Source organism: Sus scrofa, chromosome 13 (assembly GCF_054392235.1).
Source record: "Sus scrofa isolate SSC_HxYL_T2T_F1_AM1 chromosome 13, Sscrofa_HxYL_maternal_Yorkshire_Landrace_v2.0, whole genome shotgun sequence".
NCBI classification, from domain to species: domain Eukaryota; kingdom Metazoa; phylum Chordata; class Mammalia; order Artiodactyla; family Suidae; genus Sus; species Sus scrofa.
Window position 1 is genome coordinate 211,246,904 of NC_139395.1, and position 17,247 is coordinate 211,264,150.

The window sequence follows — 17,247 nt, forward strand, 5'->3', positions numbered from 1 at the left end:
TTATTCGATGCAAGGAAAGCAGGCTATTGTACCTCATTTCACAGAAGAAACCAAGGCTCAAAATGAACAAAGGATTTGCGCCCAAGGTCACACAACTAATAAAAGGTTAAAGGGGGGACTCTGGCCCAGGTCTTACCCCTTAGACTTCCCTCAAAAATACATCACGTTGCTCGTCATGGCTCCTTCTGTTAAGAGGTTCCTACTGAACACCTAGACCCAACTCTGCAAGGAGCCACTCTCCTGGTTTCCCCCATTTTAAATGCCCTGAGTGTGCCTTGCATCACCCAGGTGACAACAGCCACAGCAGCTCTTTAGCTTGGACAGGTATGACCATAACACGAGCGCTTGCTGAGAACAGCAGAAGCCACGCGGTGGGGTGAAAGCCACGTACAACGTTCTACACACACGCATTTACAACAATCTGTAAGAGGCCCTGATCCCAGTCTCACAGCTTCTCCTTAAAGGACTGGGGAGGAGCCTTCACAGGCACGGCCAGAGAAACAAATTCCAGGCAGATCCTGTCTGTTGTTGGGTCCTGTGCGATTTGGGCTGGAAGGTCCCTTTCTTGCTTCAGGACCCTCATGCCTGCCCAAGGCAGTCCTCCGCCAGGGTTTGGTAACCAGAAACAACAGAGCACAGCTTTATTATTCACTTATTAGGAACAGAAACAAGAACTCATCCCTCGAAGCATAGGTTTTATTTAGTATGTGGATTTATAGAACAAGTGAGAAACAAACAAAAAACCAGGGCATTTGGATGAGACATAATGCAAAGCCAGAAAAGCCAGGAAACCAGGCTTCAGGGAAACCGGTGGCCTCAGGAGAGGCCGGCCCAGAAGGTAGGAAAGGCTCCTGTCCTCTAAGTGCCCCAGAGCAGTGCACAGGGAGGGGGACGCAGTCCCAGGTGGACCCCAAAAGTAAGCCGTGTGGGTGCCTCAGAGCTCGTTCTCCCACAGTGATGGCGAGGCCACCGCTTCGGTGACATCACAGGCAGAGGCCAAAGATGCAGATGGAGCCTTAGGAGGAAGCTCGACTGTTTCTTGGGATTTGCCTTTAGATGCTTCAGGGAAGATGATGTGATGCAAATGTGCACAAACTTCCCCCGGCACCCCAGGGATGGCTAATTAACTTCATCTCACTGGAAATAAAACTCCGGAGGTGGTGGTGGCGGCGGGGGGGGGGGGTCTGCAGGGAAAGGCCAACCACAGGCCCTCCCTTGCAGAACCACAAAGGCACTTCAGCAGTTTACTTCTCAACCCGCAACAGAGGCTTGGTTAGCACTGTGGATAGTGGAAACGACTTTTCACTGGTGAAATGAGGAGTTTGCAAGGTGAATGGATTGGCTAGAAATCCGGCCCCAGAAAGAACAGGGCAAAAGGAATTAGGGAGCCAAACTGCCTTCCTCTTTAGAACAGCCCTGCAGGTGGTGGTTGGAGAATTGTGTTACCCTGCAACCAGAAAGTTAGCTGCATCTTGCTATTAAAATAGTCTCCCATCTGTTCTAAATGAACTTTCATGCCAGTGCCACTGAAGCACAGAAAAGGACAGACCCTTGGGGCTTCATCAAGCTTACTGAGGCAGGATGACTATTTTACTGCCAGCAAGTGTTGAGAAGGGACCGGGAGGGCTCACTATTTGCAAATTATTAGAGGCTGCTGACCACCTCTCAAAAGAACTGAAAACTTATGAAGGATCAAGTTAATCTGACTTGGGCCCTTTTGCTATGACAACTTTGAGAATTCTCAGACATAATGAGAGACGTTCTGAGCAGAAACTGAGTTTAGTTACTCAAACATGCTAAGTCCCAATGTTATGTGGCCTTGTCTGTACTCAGAAACAGAAAGGGGGCTGGGGAAACTTGGGGTTACCTTTACAGTCCTGAGCAGACCCCCACACCGTAAATGTCCTGACCAGGCCCCCCCAGTAAATGTGTGGATTTTACGGCTCCAGGATTTCTGAGCTCAGTTAAATAATTCAGTTTCATAAAAAGCAATTGTAAAGCATTTTGTTTGAACCTTTATTTTCTCCTTTATTTTTTCTAAGTCTACATTAGAGAAAATTGGAAAACTGAAAACTTCCCCGGAATTCCACCCTCAGAGATGACTGTTACTCCCTTTGGTAGATATTTTGTCAGATTTAGGGGGCATCCTGTAGTAAATACACAGGATCAAACGGAATTCTACCCCTACTAGGATACATGCCATTCGGCTCTTGGACCAAGTTTCAAATAGTTCTGACACACAGCTCAACTGACCTGTTTCTCCAAAGAGTTGTATGCCTTAGTTTTCAGAGAAGATTCAGCCACACAGTGGGTGGAAAACCTCTAAGTTTCTTACCATTCGACATTAAATGTTGTTCAAGCATTAAAGGTGAAATAAAGTTAAAAAAAATAGGAAATAAAGAAGAGTGGATTTGGTACAGAGGAGAAAACCATGGCACTTTGTTACCCAAAATAAAAACTGAATTTCACTTCCGACAGGTATCATGACTCTAAAATTGGAATTTAGGAGACAACCACCTCTTTACCATCAAAAACATCCAGAAAGGTCATTCTACGTTCTTCTCATTTGATCAGTCAATCGGTACAAGAGAGAGAATACAATGCACAGGACCACTTCAAATTCTTTTGGTTCTAAAAAAAGTAAATTATAATAAGAATCGCTACATATGGAAGAATTATCCATTGGCGGAGGACTCCAGAGTGGGGAATTTAAAAGAGACTTCAGCTTTCGCAACTGGTAAGGGACAATTTTGATTCAACCTCCCACAGCTTTGTTTGTAATGCTTTCAAAACATCTTCCATCTATTGGATTGAAAAAAATATAAAAAAAATACACATGAATAAAATCATACAGTTAAATATGGTTAAAATATGCATCAATACAATTTCTGAGTGTTATGCATTACATATGGATATTCAGTATTTATTTAATGGAATTCTATTTAAATAAGATAGCCTAGTAATAGCAGTTCTCAACCTCTAATCTATAGCTTTTTTATACATTCACCATTATCTTGTCTGTGAAAGGGTGTTAACATCCAAAAACGAGGCTATTTTTACCGAACGAATTGAATCAAATGAAATGCCGATTTAAGAAGTCATATTTCTATTTTAATAGTTTTAGAATATATACTATCGATTTTAGCATGAAATGTCTTTTTTTTTTTTTGATAAAGCTTTAGCTTAACTTGTAGTGTGGCTTCCCAAAATCAATTTGACTAACAACTGAAATAATAAGAATAAAATAAAAATAAGCACTCTCTTACCGTGAAAGTGCTAAGATCAAAACAGAGACATGGTAAGGATTATTTGCGGAGGAGCACTTGTTCATACAAAGATACAAAGAGTGCAGAACAAAATTACCTGCTTTAGAGATTTTTCTATTTCAACTCTGCTTTCAAGATTAAAAAGCTCTTTATCTTCTGACACAATTTGCTTTTCAGCGGACCCTAAAATATAACTGAAGTATACAGTACAAAGTTAAAAAGCCAAAAAGAGTAAATGCAAAATTCATATTAAGAGTTCCTGTGTGGCTCAGCGGGTTAAGGATCTGGCATTGTCACTGCTGTGGCTCAGGTCGTTGCTGTGGTGCAGGTTTGATCCCTGGCCTAGGAGCTTCTGCATGCTGTAGGTGCGGTCAAAAAAAGAAAAAAATAATAATTAAATTTATAATAATAAAATTAAAACTTGTGTATTAAACAATTTATTTGTACCAAGTAAACAGATAAAACTGTGTTAATAGCAACCTACCTAGTAAGCGATATTACATAAAATCATGTTTTTTTCCATAACAGCTTTGTCCACATTGCCCTACATATTTCCCAATATTATTATTATTATTATTATTATCATTATTGGGAAACACAAGTATTCTATAAGTCCTATATAATAAGTATGTGAGTAACTTGCTATTTAACAAGCTCAGTGGCAAAACATTAACATTCATAGTTCAAAATTCTATTCTAAAGTTTAAAAAGATCCTGAAGAAGCCAGTGCTTTTTTGCTTCTTAAAACTTTGCAGGAACATGTGCATTTTTGCATTTGACTTTGAGTACATGATTTGTGGAGTCCACTCTTGCTTACCTAGATTTGGGCAACTGCACCAGTTATTCTATGAGCTATGTTTAGCTCCACTCTCTGGGGTGATGAGATACTATGATTTAGAAAATAGGAAGAATAAAAAACCGGCCTGGCAATGGGACGGAAGCAGGTCCAGCCCTGGTAACCAAATAAATGTGAACACAATGAAGAAGGTGCTGGCGTTGCTCAAAAGAAACCTGGATTCATTTGCCTTGCTTTAGAAGTCTTTTATCACATGGGACAACTTTGGTTTCTTTTGTCAACTAAGAACAGTCTTCTCAGAGTGCCCCTTGAGGCTCAACAGGTTAAGAACCCGTCATAGTGCCTGTGAGGGTGCGGGTTCGAGCCCTGGCCTCACTCAGTGGATTAAGGATCTGGTGCTGCTGCGAGCTGCAGTGTAGGTCGCAGATGCGGCTCAGATCCGGTGTTCCTGTTGTTGAGGCTCCAATTCCACCCCTAGCCCAGGAATTTCCACAGCCTAGGGGCGGCCCTAAACAAAAGGGGAAAAAAAAAAACCAGTCATCTCTTAGAAACCTATTGATTTTCTGAGAAATGGTATGGGAGGTGAAGCTGTGAAAGGCGATTCATATCCTGTTTAGAAAAGAAAAATGAGATGAGGGGAAAACTCAGTGGCACTGAGTAATTTATAAAACTGTAAATAAATATTACAGAGGGCAGCCACTTCTAAAACAGACCAGGTTCACCGGCATTAAAATTCCGCCCCAAGAGGAGGTAACTACCTTAAGTTCAACTGTTCAGGAAAAAACAGCTTCAATGCTATGAACTTCTATGGAGAAACCTCTCACGCATTTTCTTTTATACAGATTTGTATCTTTCAAAATTTTGTACCAACCACACTAGACTGAGATTTCATGTCGGCAAAACCTGTACTCTTGTTGACATGATTTTCACAAATCTTGGTACGGTTCTCATGGAGGTTAAGGCCGAAGTTGTCTGGGCCTAGTTCTTCTATTTATATGTTAAAACCAAAAGAGATCTGCTCTCTCCCAGCAGTGGCCCTACATGCTTTATATCAGTGAGCAGTCCTTACTAAGTTATTTTTTTATGTAAGGACAATAAAAAGCTTGCAGATTTTATAATTTTGATCCAAACCTGTCTAGTTTCAAAGAAAGTGGCAAAACTGCAGTTATCAAAGAATAATTAAATGAGAAATTATAATAAAAAGAATACAGTTTTAAAATTTTTAAAGAGACAAGAGTTCCCGTCATGGCTCAGCAGAAACAGATCCGACTAGGAACCATGAGGTTTCGGGTTCGATCCGTGGCCTCGCTCAGTGGGTCAAGGATCCGACGTTGCTGTGAGCTGTAGTGTAGGTTGCAGACATGGCTCGGATCTGGCATTGCTGTGGCTGTGGCGTAGGCTGGAGGCTACAGCTCCGATTTGACCCCTAGCCTGGGAACCTCCATATGCCTTGGGGGTGGCTGTAAAAAGAAAAAAAAAAAAAAAAATAGTACCAAAGTTAAAAAAATAAATAAAATAAAATAAAATAAAAATTTTAAAGAGACTAAGAAACTCAGCAGGCATGACAAAATACTTTGAGTAATCAAAGTCTAGGCACCCTGTTTTCTTAAACTATTCTTCTTTCCTGATACATAAAGTTTCCTAGGCATTTTTAAAGTCTTAAGGATTACGTCTTTTCCAAGATAAGTGAATATACATTGGGGTCAATTCATTTTGTTTCCTACTAAAAAAGGCTAATGCCGACACTAAGGCCATTAAGACAATTGTCATCAGACCCTAATTCACCTTGTCTCCTAACACTTTTCAGACATCTTGAAAGTGAAGGTACTTCCTTGCATCTCTCGAAAAAGCAGGCAATTCTTTACTACCCTCAAGGAAACAGGTGGACTTCATATTCCTACTTTTTCTAGAACACCAAAGGGACTTCTTTCCTGACAGTTTTTGAAATTCCTATTTCTTCATAATATTCTCACAGACTAAAAACTAGAGGAAAAAACTACGTGGACAAAATATAGACTCACACATTGCTTTAAAAGAAAAAAACAATTAAACGAAATCCAATTGTAAGAAAAACTGAACATGTTTTTACTCTGAAAAATGTTCTCGCAATTTAGAATGACAGACTTTTCCAATACCAAATTAATTAGGTCCAAACAAAAAATCACTGGCGTTATTGTCAAAAATTATTATTTAAAAATATATTTTAACCATACAGTGTTGACTTAGCTCTGATGTTTTCATACCACGTTCTCTGCAGACAACTTTCTGAGAATTCAGTGAGGAGCTATTCACTTATACACCACACGTACCTTTCGATGGCCTCAACACTGAGGCAAAACAAGTCTCTCTTGTAGTCTAGGTTCTTGGGTGTGCATCTGTACACGTAGCCAAGGCTGAGTGAACATCCTGCACAGTACAGAGCCTCCAGGATGCTGCAACAAGAAACACCAGTGCTTTAGCAAGTGATTGGAACAAAAATCCCATTGCTGAGATCCATAAATGTTTCAATTCTAAAATATGTTATTTTGACCCTACTAAGTCATGTGTATAAAGGAGGAAAAAATGATAGTAAGATGTTTACATTAGAAATATATTCCCAGGAGTTCCCTTTGTGGCTCAGCGCTTAACGAACCTGACTAGGAACCATGAGCATGCAGGTTCGATCCCTGGCCTTGCTCAGCGGGTTAAGGATCCGGCGTTGCTGTGAGCTGTGGTATAGGTTGCAGACAAGGCTCGGATCCTGTGTTGCTATGGCTGTGGTAGAGGCTGGCAGCTGTAGCTCCAATTCAATCCCTTGCCTGGGAACTTCTATGCCACAGGTGAGGCCCTAAAAAGAAAGAAAAAAGAAAGAAATATATTCCTTTGGGGAGGGAAGGATTAGGAGTTTGGGATTAGCAGATGCAAACCATTACATACAGGATGGATAAACAACAAAGTCCTATTATATAGAATAGGGAACTATATTCATTATCCGATTATAAACTATAATGGAAAAGAATATAAAAAACAATATATGTAGTATGTATAACTGAGTAACTTTGCTGTACAGAAGAATACATATATTTACACAATATAGTAAATTTACTTCCAAAAAATTTTTAAAAGAGAGAAATATAAAGTCACCCCCAGGCCACATTGCCTACGTGCCCAGGGACAAAGGGCATATACAAAAGTGACAAGAAGACAGTATACTAAGGTGGTGTTTTTCTAGAAATGCCTGGTATTAAGAAAAATTATCTAAAATTTAGAAATAAGACAAGGAGCTTCTACATGTCCTTTTAATGTTATATTGTCCACCAAGGATCATTAACATTCTGGGGCAAGGGTAGGCAAATTTTTTTCTGTAATGATCCAGAACAAATATTTTAGGCTGCAGACCATATGGTGTCTGAAAAAGGCAACCCCAAGGTTGAGGTTTTACTGTCCTGTAGGTTATTAGCTAGATTTGTCGTCTATAGTATCCTCCTCAAAACCAGCTTTGCCAGGCCCTAGTTCCCTCATTAAGGAGTTAAATAAACCTCTGACATGTACTATGTATTTGTTAGAGACGCCTTTTATTTATTTATTTATTTCTTGTCTTTTTGCCATTTCTTGGGCCGTTCCTGCAGCACATGGAGGTTCCCAGGCTAGGAGTCGAATCGGAACTGTAGCCGCCAGCCTACACCAGAGCCACAGCAACGAGGGATCCGAGCCAAGTCTGCAACCTACACCACAGCTCACGGCAACGACAGATCCTTAACCCACTGAGCAAGGCCAGGGATCGAACCCGCAACCTCATGGTTCCTAGTCGGATTCGTCAACCACTTTGCCACGACGGGAACTCCTAGAGATGCCTTCTAATAGGAGACTTTGACACTCACACTCTTCTGTCCTCTACAGATGTCTTCCTCATAAGTAATTCACAAGGACCTCACCTGCTCCACTGTTATTTCTCCACAAAACTGCTCCTTCGTTCCCAGTACTTCTCAACTCGGGTTTTGCACATTGGAAAATACTTTCCCTGTCATGCCAATTCATGTCTCCTTGAGCACTTAGAAGTTTCTGTCTCCCAAATGTATGGTCAAACTGACTCACTCAAATGTACCATTCTAGAAATATATATGATAAAATTATAGTTCCAAGGCATAGCAAGTTGCTCCCTGGAAATTCAAATCTAATAATGATGATGATAATGCAATACACATCACAAAAGATAGCTATTCTTTCGAAAGTACTGTAATTCGTATTGGTATGTGAGCCACTTTTAATAACTAAACAGCTATTCCTGCCATCCACAAACTGGAGCGACCAAGACTCAAATGACATGTTCTAGATTGCGTTACTGTTTACCTAGATACTCAAGAGACATCTTTAGTTATCACAGCAATATATGGAACAAAGAACAAAATGGATTACTGCCTAATAAGTTCTAAGTTCTCACTGGTGATATAATTAGCTAGATAATACATCACTAATCACATATCAGGCTTTTATAAACTTCTGTATGTTTTTATATAAGAACTATGAAAGCATTTTAGCAAGCTCCGAGCAGGGATCCTACCTATACCACCAACAGTGAAAGGAAAATTTGCTCTGAATCGAACCTATGATCATTATGAGGCTGCCACTCACAATTACCAAGATTATGAACTGATGCCTAATGCAGGAGTCATCAGATAAGAAAAGATAATTAGCTAAGCCTAAAACAGAGAAGGCACTGATCAATGGATAAGACCAATTTATCCTGAATTGTTAAAATCAAACTAAACACCACTGCAGAGGGCAGGCAAGCCCATTCCCACTTCTTGAGAAGCAATGAAGAGATGTAGCCACTATTACCTCAGCATCTTTCTGCTTTCACAGCTGGCAAGGATTTGGCCAGAACTCACAAATACTGAGAAAGCAGGGCCAGAGATCATAAGGTAATTTTAGACAAGGAATGAACTAGCTTATGAGAAATGTAGCAGTAACAGAATCAGAGGGAAAGAGGAATCAGCAGCGCCACTTTTACAGCTTATTTCTAAAACCCACGAGTGCTCTGGCCAACCACCTGCAGAACGGCCCAGGCAGCTCTTCAGTAGGACAGATGTATCGAAAACTTCAGCAGTGGAGTTCCCGTCGTGGCACAGCAGAAACAAATCCGACTAGGAACCATGAGATAGCGGGTTTGATCCCTGGCCTCACTCAGTGGATTACAGATCCAGAGTTGCCATGAGCTGTGGTGTAGGTCGCAGATGCGGCTCAGATCCTGTGTTGCTATGGCTGTGGTGTAGGCTGGCAGCTATAGCTCTGATTCGAACCCAAGCCTGGGAACATCCATATGACACGGGTACGGCCCTAAAAGGCAAAAAACAAAAATCAAAATTTAAGCAGCATCCTAAACCAGTATGCTGGTTCCTGAAGGGGGAACACATGACCCTAGTGAAATTCAAGACGCTGTAACAGACAAAAAGGGTGGGTTCTGGTGACACAGGTAAACAGGACTAAGACACACTGATTCAGAGCAAGAGTCAAATCCCTTTTCAATTCTCTAGCAATCCCAACCATGAGAAGAAGAAAGTCTGAGTCTGGAGCTATACTGTCTTTAATTTGTGTCTCACGCTTGCAAATCTTTTACCAGTAAGAGAACAGACCTCAGCCTCAGGACCAGCCAGGCAAGAGTATCTCAGCTAGAATTTAATAAGATGTGTCTTCGCTGTAATTATCTTCACAGCTACTTTCTACCTACAGCAAGTGATACATTTACGACAGTAATATAAAATTCTTTTTTAAATACATTTAAATAAAACTTGGAGTCGATTTTATGAAAAATATTGAGTACGTGATAGCACGACTGTTACACAGATATGGCAAAAAGGGTGAAGCTGACATCAAAATGACCAGGAGGCAGAGAAGTGTGGGAAGCAAAGAGAGATAACACACATCATCCCAGCTCTTCCCAACTAGTCCCGTGTCCTTAGTGAAGCTGCCACCTTCCCAGGCCTCGCTTTCTTCATCTACAAAATGAGAAATGATCTAAGGCTGGGTTTTCCAAATTTTATTTTATTTTATTTATGTCTTTATTTTTAGGGCCACACCTGTGCTATATGGAAGTTCCCAGGCTAGGGGTCGAATCGGTGCTGCAGCTGCCGGCCTACGCCACAGCCCCAGCAGCACAGGATCCGAGCCACATCTGTGACCTACACCACAGCTTGTGGCAACGCTGTGTCCTTAACTCTGTGAGCAAGGCCAGGGATTGAACCTCATGGATGCTAGTTGGGTTCTTAACCTGCTGAGCCACAACAGGAACTCTGGGTTTTCCAAACTTTAATCACCTGTATGCCACCAGTACAATTTTTGTTACATCCGCATACTACTTGTACTATAATAAAGTTAATTTGCCTTAAACAGAGTATTACTAAAAATGAAAAAAAAAACAACAGTATTTTAAAATACACTTAAAAATATATGACTATTGGAGTTCCCATCGTGGCTAGGCAGAAACAAATCAGACTAGGAACCATGAGGATGCAGGTTCCATCCCTGGCTTTGCTCAGTGTGTTAAGGGTCCGGCGTTGCCATGAGCTGTGGTGTAGGTTGTAGACGTGGCTTGGATCCTGTGTTGCTGTGGCTGCTGGTGTAGGCCAGCAGCAACAGCTCCAATTAGACCCCTAGCCTGGGAATCTCCACATGCTGAGGGTGCAGCCCTCAAAAGACGAAAGACAAAAATAAATAAATATATATATATATATATATATATGTATATATATATATATATATATATGAGACTGTTGGAGGCCCCATAGTGGCTCAGCAGAAATGAATATGACCAGCATCCATGAGGACGCAGGTTAAATCCCTGGCCTTGCTCATTGGGCTAAGATCCAGCGTTGCCGTGAGCTGTGGTATAGGTCGCAGACCCGGCTTGGATCTGGCATTGCTGTGGCTGTGGCGTAGGCCAGCAGCTACAGCCTCGATTCCACCCCTAGTCTGGGAACTGCCTTGCTGTGGGTGTGGCCCTAAAGAGACAAAATACGTGTATATATTTGATCTACAGTAATACATATGACTATTAATTGCTGTTTGCTTGCTTGTGTCCCACTCATTCAAATACACAGTAAGACACATGTCAGGCAACAATTTTGTAAGGCTGAGCTTCCCATTCAGTTTGCTGAGGATGCCACTTGAAGCAGATGGGTGGCAGGCAGAGCAAGGTACTGACCTCCTCACCCGTGAGAGTGGCAGCACCGGGCCCGCACCAGCTGGAGCCCTGTGCTGTTGCTTCTGCAGCCTTGTCTGCTTACCTCAATAGGCCGTATGTGTGGGTACATGTGACAGTAGCATTTTCTCTGGCGGCTGGGACATGAAAACGGTGGGGAGCTTTGGTCTATCTGGCTCTGAGATTTCATGATAAAGATATATTCTTTTACTATTTTTATTTTTGATTTCCCTCAGCTCCAAGTCCGAAGACCCAAAAAGAGAGAGCCAGAATGTGCCTTGAGAAATTTAGAGATTCTTCCATCTCGTATCTAGAGAAAACCACTATCACTCAAGAATGGATATAGTAGAATGACTGATTTCATACTTATTATCATGAAAAAAGTTTTATCCCTAATCTTACTGCTCATGATTTTTTTTAAAGATTTTTATTGGAAAAATACGCATTTTCTCTAACGTACATTGTCACATAGATATAGAGCCTTACTCACCAACCATTTTCATTTTTGCGCTTGGACAGTATCTGCTCCTTATCCACAGAAACATTGGAGGAAACACCTAGAAAAAAGAAAGTAACAACAATTTGTTAATGTATATTATTAAAATGCACATGCAGACATTTAGAGAACATCTAAATCAACTTTTAAAACTCAGAAGGTCAGAAAAAAATAAGGGCCCAGAGTCACACATGCCCAGGGTGGTTTGATACTAAGTGTACATGGTCTTCTGGAAAAAAGAGGACAGAGTAAGAGTTCTTTCCTTCCCTCCCCAGAAAAATCACCGAAATTAACAAAGCGAATAAAATTAGGAGGAGAAATTCGATGGACAGCAAAACTTGCAACAATCAGAATCTCAAACCACAGACTACCAAGAATACCTGCTAGTTACGGCAAACTTGTTATCGACCCAAGGACGCTGGCAAAAGCCTGTGCACACATCTCCAGATGTCAGACACAGAGCTCATTTCTCCAGAAGCAAGTGAGAGGGTCCTTGGGAACCCAGCCAAAAATCTTTTCAATCGCAACTTGGACAAGGGCCACAGCTGAACCCCAGATGCAGCAGTAAATAATCCTGGGGGGCCCAAGTCCAGGACACGCTAAAGGAGGGGACGGGGGGGTGGGGGGTTGGGGGACACCAAGAAGGACCATCAGACCTAAATCGGCCAGAACAGACTCGATTTCCCCTCCTGTGTAGTCTACTTTCACTCAGTAAATTGCCCCTCCATCTATCCATTGCTCTAACCAGAAACTAGGTGTCATCCTTGAGGCCTCGTCTCCTCACCCTGCTCCCCACATCCACTCCATGGATGAGGCCTGTCGATTTGACCTCACAACCCTCACTCCAGCCCCCAAACCGCCACCATCATCTCCTCTTCCTGCGGCACTAGCTCCTGACCCACCTCCCCACTTGCACGCTTGTTCTTCTCTTCACTGGGTCCTCCAAGAAAAAATGGTCCCATCACTCTTCTGCTTAAACTCTGCATTCACTAGAATAGATTCTCCTTCCATAGAAGAGCCTACAAGGCCCTGAATTTTCTGTCCCCTTCCTTCCTCCCTAAGTCTTTTCTACTCTTCAGCCACAGTAGCCTCAAGGCCTTTGCACTAGCTGCTCCCTGTGCCTGGAAAAAGGAAGGAGCACAACCCCAGAACTGAAGATGCAGCAACATTGACAGAAAGCCATTTCCGAGCATCCAAACTTGAAGTTTCCTTGGGGATGTGGAGACCACTGATGATGAGTAATCAAACAATCCGGGATGAGAAAGCTATTAATAAGCTTTCTTATTACTAATAAGAGTCCCAGGAGTTCCCATCATGGCAAGCAGAAAAGAATACGGCTAGGAACCATGAGGTTGTGGGGTTTGATCCCTGGCCTCGCTCAGTGGGTTATGGATCCAGCATTGCTCTGGCTGTGGTGTAGGCTGGCAGCTGTAGCTCCAGCTCCACCCCTAGCCTGGGAAACTCCATAAAAGCAAACAAAAAACAAAACAAAACAACAAAAAGAACATTACTAATAGAGTCCTGGAACTGAAAGTTGATAGAAGCATACAAGCTAAAATGACCATGCTATGGCTACAGAACAGTATATAAATGTTATAAATCTTAACAAAGTAAAAGTAATTAAATTAACTCAAATTGGGCGAGGGGGAGGATAGAAACAGTTCATTTATCTTTATGTCATTGGGGGGAAAGGAAAGTGAAGGGGGAGTTAAATCAATTTGTCTAAAGCTGATTTTAAAAAAAGATATTTACATAGTTTTTAAATTTTAAAAACTACCAGTATGGAAAAACAAAATAACAGAATAGTGTTTTTATATAAAAAAGAAAAGAGCCCATGTGAGAAGGAACAAAATAGATATAAAAACAGAAAGTATGGTAAAATTAAAGATTTAACACCAAACATATTATTTCCTAAAAGCTATAAATGACATAAACTCACCTACTAAAAGAAAGAGCTTCTCCTACTGCATCAAAATCTCAACTCAGGGAGTTCCTGTCGTGGCTCAGTGGTTAACGACTCTGACTAGGAACCATGAGGTTGTGGGTTCGATCCGTGGCCTTGCTCAGTGGGTTAAGGATCCGGCGTTGCCGTGAGCTGTGGTGTACGTTGCAGATGTGGCTCGGATCCCACGTTGCTGTGGCTGTGGCTGTGGCCGGTGGCTATGGCTCCAATTCAACCCCTAGCCTGGGAACCTCCATATGCCCAGGGAGTGGCCCAAGAAATGGCAAAAAAGACCAAAAAAAAAAAAAAAAATCTCAACTCAAATACATACAAGCTGTTCTAACGGTGGCAACGCGGTAAAAAGCCTAGACCTCTATCAAGAGGGGCAGACTGGGAGGAAGAATGGCATCTCCATCAAATAAATCACTAAGTGGCACCAGCTATGTCATCTGAGCACATGACACGCCGTAACTCACTTAATCCTCCTCATTACCCCCATCTTTCAGAGGAGAAAACTGAGGCAAAGAGAGGCTAAGCGGCTTGCCCCAAAAGACACAGCTAGTAAGTGGCAGGTCAGGATTCAAACCCATGCAGTTGAGGGCCATCACCTATATCAAACCCTCTCAGCAAGGGTACAACAATCAGCTGTTAAAAACGTAAAGTGTATCTATATGCACTAATATAGAAAAACACTCGGAATATCTGTGAAAGATAAAAAAGTAAGGATTCTTACAAGTATAAAGAATATAATCTCAGGAGTTCCCGTTGTGGTTCAGGGGTTAACGAATGCGACTAGGAACCATGAGGTTGCGCGTTCGATCCCTGGCCTTGCTCAGTGGCTTAAGGATCCAGCGTTACCATGAGCTGTGGTGTAGGTCACAGACGAGGCTCGGATCCCGTGTTGCTCTGGCTCTGGTGCAGGCTGGTGGCTACAGCTCTGATTAGAACCCTAGCTTTGGACCCTCCATGTGCCACGGGAGACGCCCAAGAAATGGCAAAAAGACAAAAAAGAAAAAAAAAAAGAATATAATCTCAAGTGTGTGTGTTTTAATTTACATGTTGGAGCTCCCACCATGGCACAGTGGGTTAAGAATCCAACTGTAGCAACTCAGGTCACTGTGCAGGTGTGGGTTCCATCCCCTGTCTGGTGCAGTGGGTTAAAGGATCCAGTGTCACCACAGCTGCATGGTAGGTAACAATCCCTGGCCCAGGAAATTCCATATGCCATGGGTGTGGCCACAAAATTAAAAAACCCGACTTGTATCCATAAGGACTCGGGGTTCCTTCCCTGGCCTCGCTCAGTGTTAAGCCGGCGTTGCCATTGGCTATGGTGTAAATTACAGACGCAGCTCGGATCCCGTCTTGCTGTAGCTGTGGTGTAGGCCAGCAGCTGCAGCTCCAATCTGACCCCTAGCCATATGCCACAGGTGCAGCTCTAAAAAGACAAAAAGATAAAAAAAAAACCTCTCATACTGTCATGTTTAGACTCATAGACAGGGAAAGAGGGGGATGAAATGAGAGATATTGGGTTTAGCAGATTTAAGTATTTAAGTAGGGTAAGGTCCTACTGTATAGAACAGAGAACTATATCCAATCTCCTGGGATAAACCATAATAGAAAAGAAAATAAAAAAGAATGTATGTATGTGTATAACCGAGTCACTTTGCTATACCGCAGAAGCAGAAATTGGCACACTGTAATCAACTATACTTTAAAAAATTTTAAGATATATGTTTAAATATGCTCATAAACGCATGAAGAGTATCTGGAAGTATAAACGAGAATAAAGCACGTTGAACTCTGGGACCATGAGAATGTCAGGGTCAGGAGGATAAGGTCTTTTTACTTTTACATCCTTCTGCACAATTTAATAGGTACAAAGGGTTAATCTTAATGAATTACTATGGGAAATGTATGTCCTTAGGCTTACGTTTAATAACTGAAAGGGACTCCCGGCAATTATTGTCAATGAACTGATGCATCCTTAAGGAAAACTATAGGTTGCAAAAAGTTTCAGGTGGACACCCGCTGCCTTACTTTCTTCTTAATATATCCCAGGAAGGAAAACATTCCACAAATGTTAATAAATTTTGGTGGTGAATGTATGCTACCAAATTATCTGCAGAATCCAAACAGAGCATATAAACTTCATCTTGAAAACCACAAGTCCAAAAAGAATAGAGATTTTCACAACAACTCAGAAAAAATATTGAAACACTATGGAAAAATAAAGAAACACTATGGAAACAACAAAACAAGGAAACGGAGAAACATACAGATAATCGGTAAAGCCAGTATTAAAAGCTAAAGCCGCGACTTTCTTAACTTTTACTACATCCTCCTTCCTCTCCAATTTTGATGGGATCATTGCTATTTTCATTGCAAGTCTCCTTTAATTTTCTGGATAGCATTATGTTCTGTCAACTGTATGGCTGTAGCACTTATGACTGTAAAGTCTTCGCTGATACAAATAAGATTTGATAAATCAAACCTGATATCTCTTGCAAGAAGCAGGTAGCTGAGAAGCTTGGTTTACTAAATAAACCAGGAACACTATTATTTACCGATGAACAGCCCACTAATTTCCACGAGGAGTAATACAGAGTGGCCACGCCCCAAATGCTTACAACCTAGTTGTCACTTTTCTCTAAGAAATGCTCACGGCGATAATGATGGGAGACCCCAGAAAAGGACCTGTCACTTGTGAGCCCAAAGTGCAAGGGTGACTCTCCTCCTCCCCCTTTTCTCATCCTCTCAGACGTTTCTGCTTTTAAAGACCCCGAGCAGCCAGAAAACACACACCCCCACCCCGCCTCCTCCAAGGCCGCGCAGGTACTGTACCCCCGGGAAGAAGGCAGCCCTAAGCCCTAAGCTCCCACGGCCCGAACTGACAACGCAGCAGGATGCAGTTGGTGTCCTCCTGGCTCGTCACCCAGCTCAGGGAGTCCCCCAGAGGCCGCCGGCAGCCAGAGCACAGAAACACCAGCGGCCTGTCCTCCTCGTCCGCGGTCTTCGCAGCCTCCTCGCGCCGCGTCCTTTCCGTGCAGGCCACCGACGCGTCCTCGCTCACGGAACTCCACATGCTCGCCCACTTCTGCAGCAGCTGTTGGCGGCTAGAGTCTTCTGAGAGCCGCTTGCCTAACAGCAAGGAGTCGCTCCACTTGCCCTTGTCGCCACATGCACAGCTAGTAGAGGAGCATCCTTTGCAACTATTTGGAGACCAAGCAACCGCCATTAGCTACAAACTGCCCGCGCCGCGGAGCGTCACGGGAAAAACGCCCCTACGCATGCGCGAGGCGAAGGGGCGGAGCGAGGCGGTGACGAAGGGGCGGGGTCTAAGGGAAGAAGAACCGCGGGCAGCCTAGTAGCGCGCATGCTCGCAGAGGAGCTGGGCTGAGCCAGGCGGTCCCTGCTCCTGCCTCAGGTTTTCCAACCTTAGAAAATTGAGACTGTAGGAGCCCCGCTCCGTAGGCTATTTCGGGAGGAGGGTTCACCCTCTAACACAGGAGGGGAGGAGTCTTTGAAAAAATTAGGGATGGCAGACTAAACTACCGACCCATCGCGGAGACC

General features: G+C 42.7%; 1 protein-coding gene across 2 annotated transcripts; it reads right to left on the reverse strand.

Moving 5' to 3' along the window:
- Positions 1-682: 682 nt before the first annotated feature.
- On the reverse strand, positions 683-16,924 carry MIS18A (MIS18 kinetochore protein A). Of its 2 annotated transcripts, XM_021070912.2 has the most exons (5): positions 16,570-16,924; positions 11,730-11,796; positions 6,372-6,494; positions 3,364-3,460; positions 683-2,802 (listed from the first exon to the last, which is right to left on the reverse strand). In XM_021070912.2, exons 1-5 carry the CDS (start codon positions 16,910-16,912, stop codon positions 2,722-2,724), a joined length of 711 nt encoding a protein of 236 aa, XP_020926571.2. In that variant the 5' UTR covers positions 16,913-16,924; the 3' UTR covers positions 683-2,721. The 2 variants fall into 2 exon arrangements, with proteins under 2 accessions (XP_020926571.2, XP_084848068.1); XM_084991942.1 differs by lacking the exon at positions 3,364-3,460.
- Positions 16,925-17,247: the final 323 nt, after the last annotated feature.

Excerpts from the sequence above, each read along its gene's own strand:
- MIS18A (XM_021070912.2), bottom strand. The coding sequence starts at position 16,912 with ATGGCGGTTGCTTGGTCTCCAAATAGTTGCAAAGGATGCTCCTCTACT. Across the intron at positions 6,495-11,729 it reads CGCAAAAATGAAAATGGTTG|CATCCTGGAGGCTCTGTACT; the intron begins GTGAGTAAGGCT and ends TTCTTGTTGCAG. Across the intron at positions 3,461-6,371 it reads AGTGTTGAGGCCATCGAAAG|TTATATTTTAGGGTCCGCTG; the intron begins GTACGTGTGGTG and ends TGTATACTTCAG.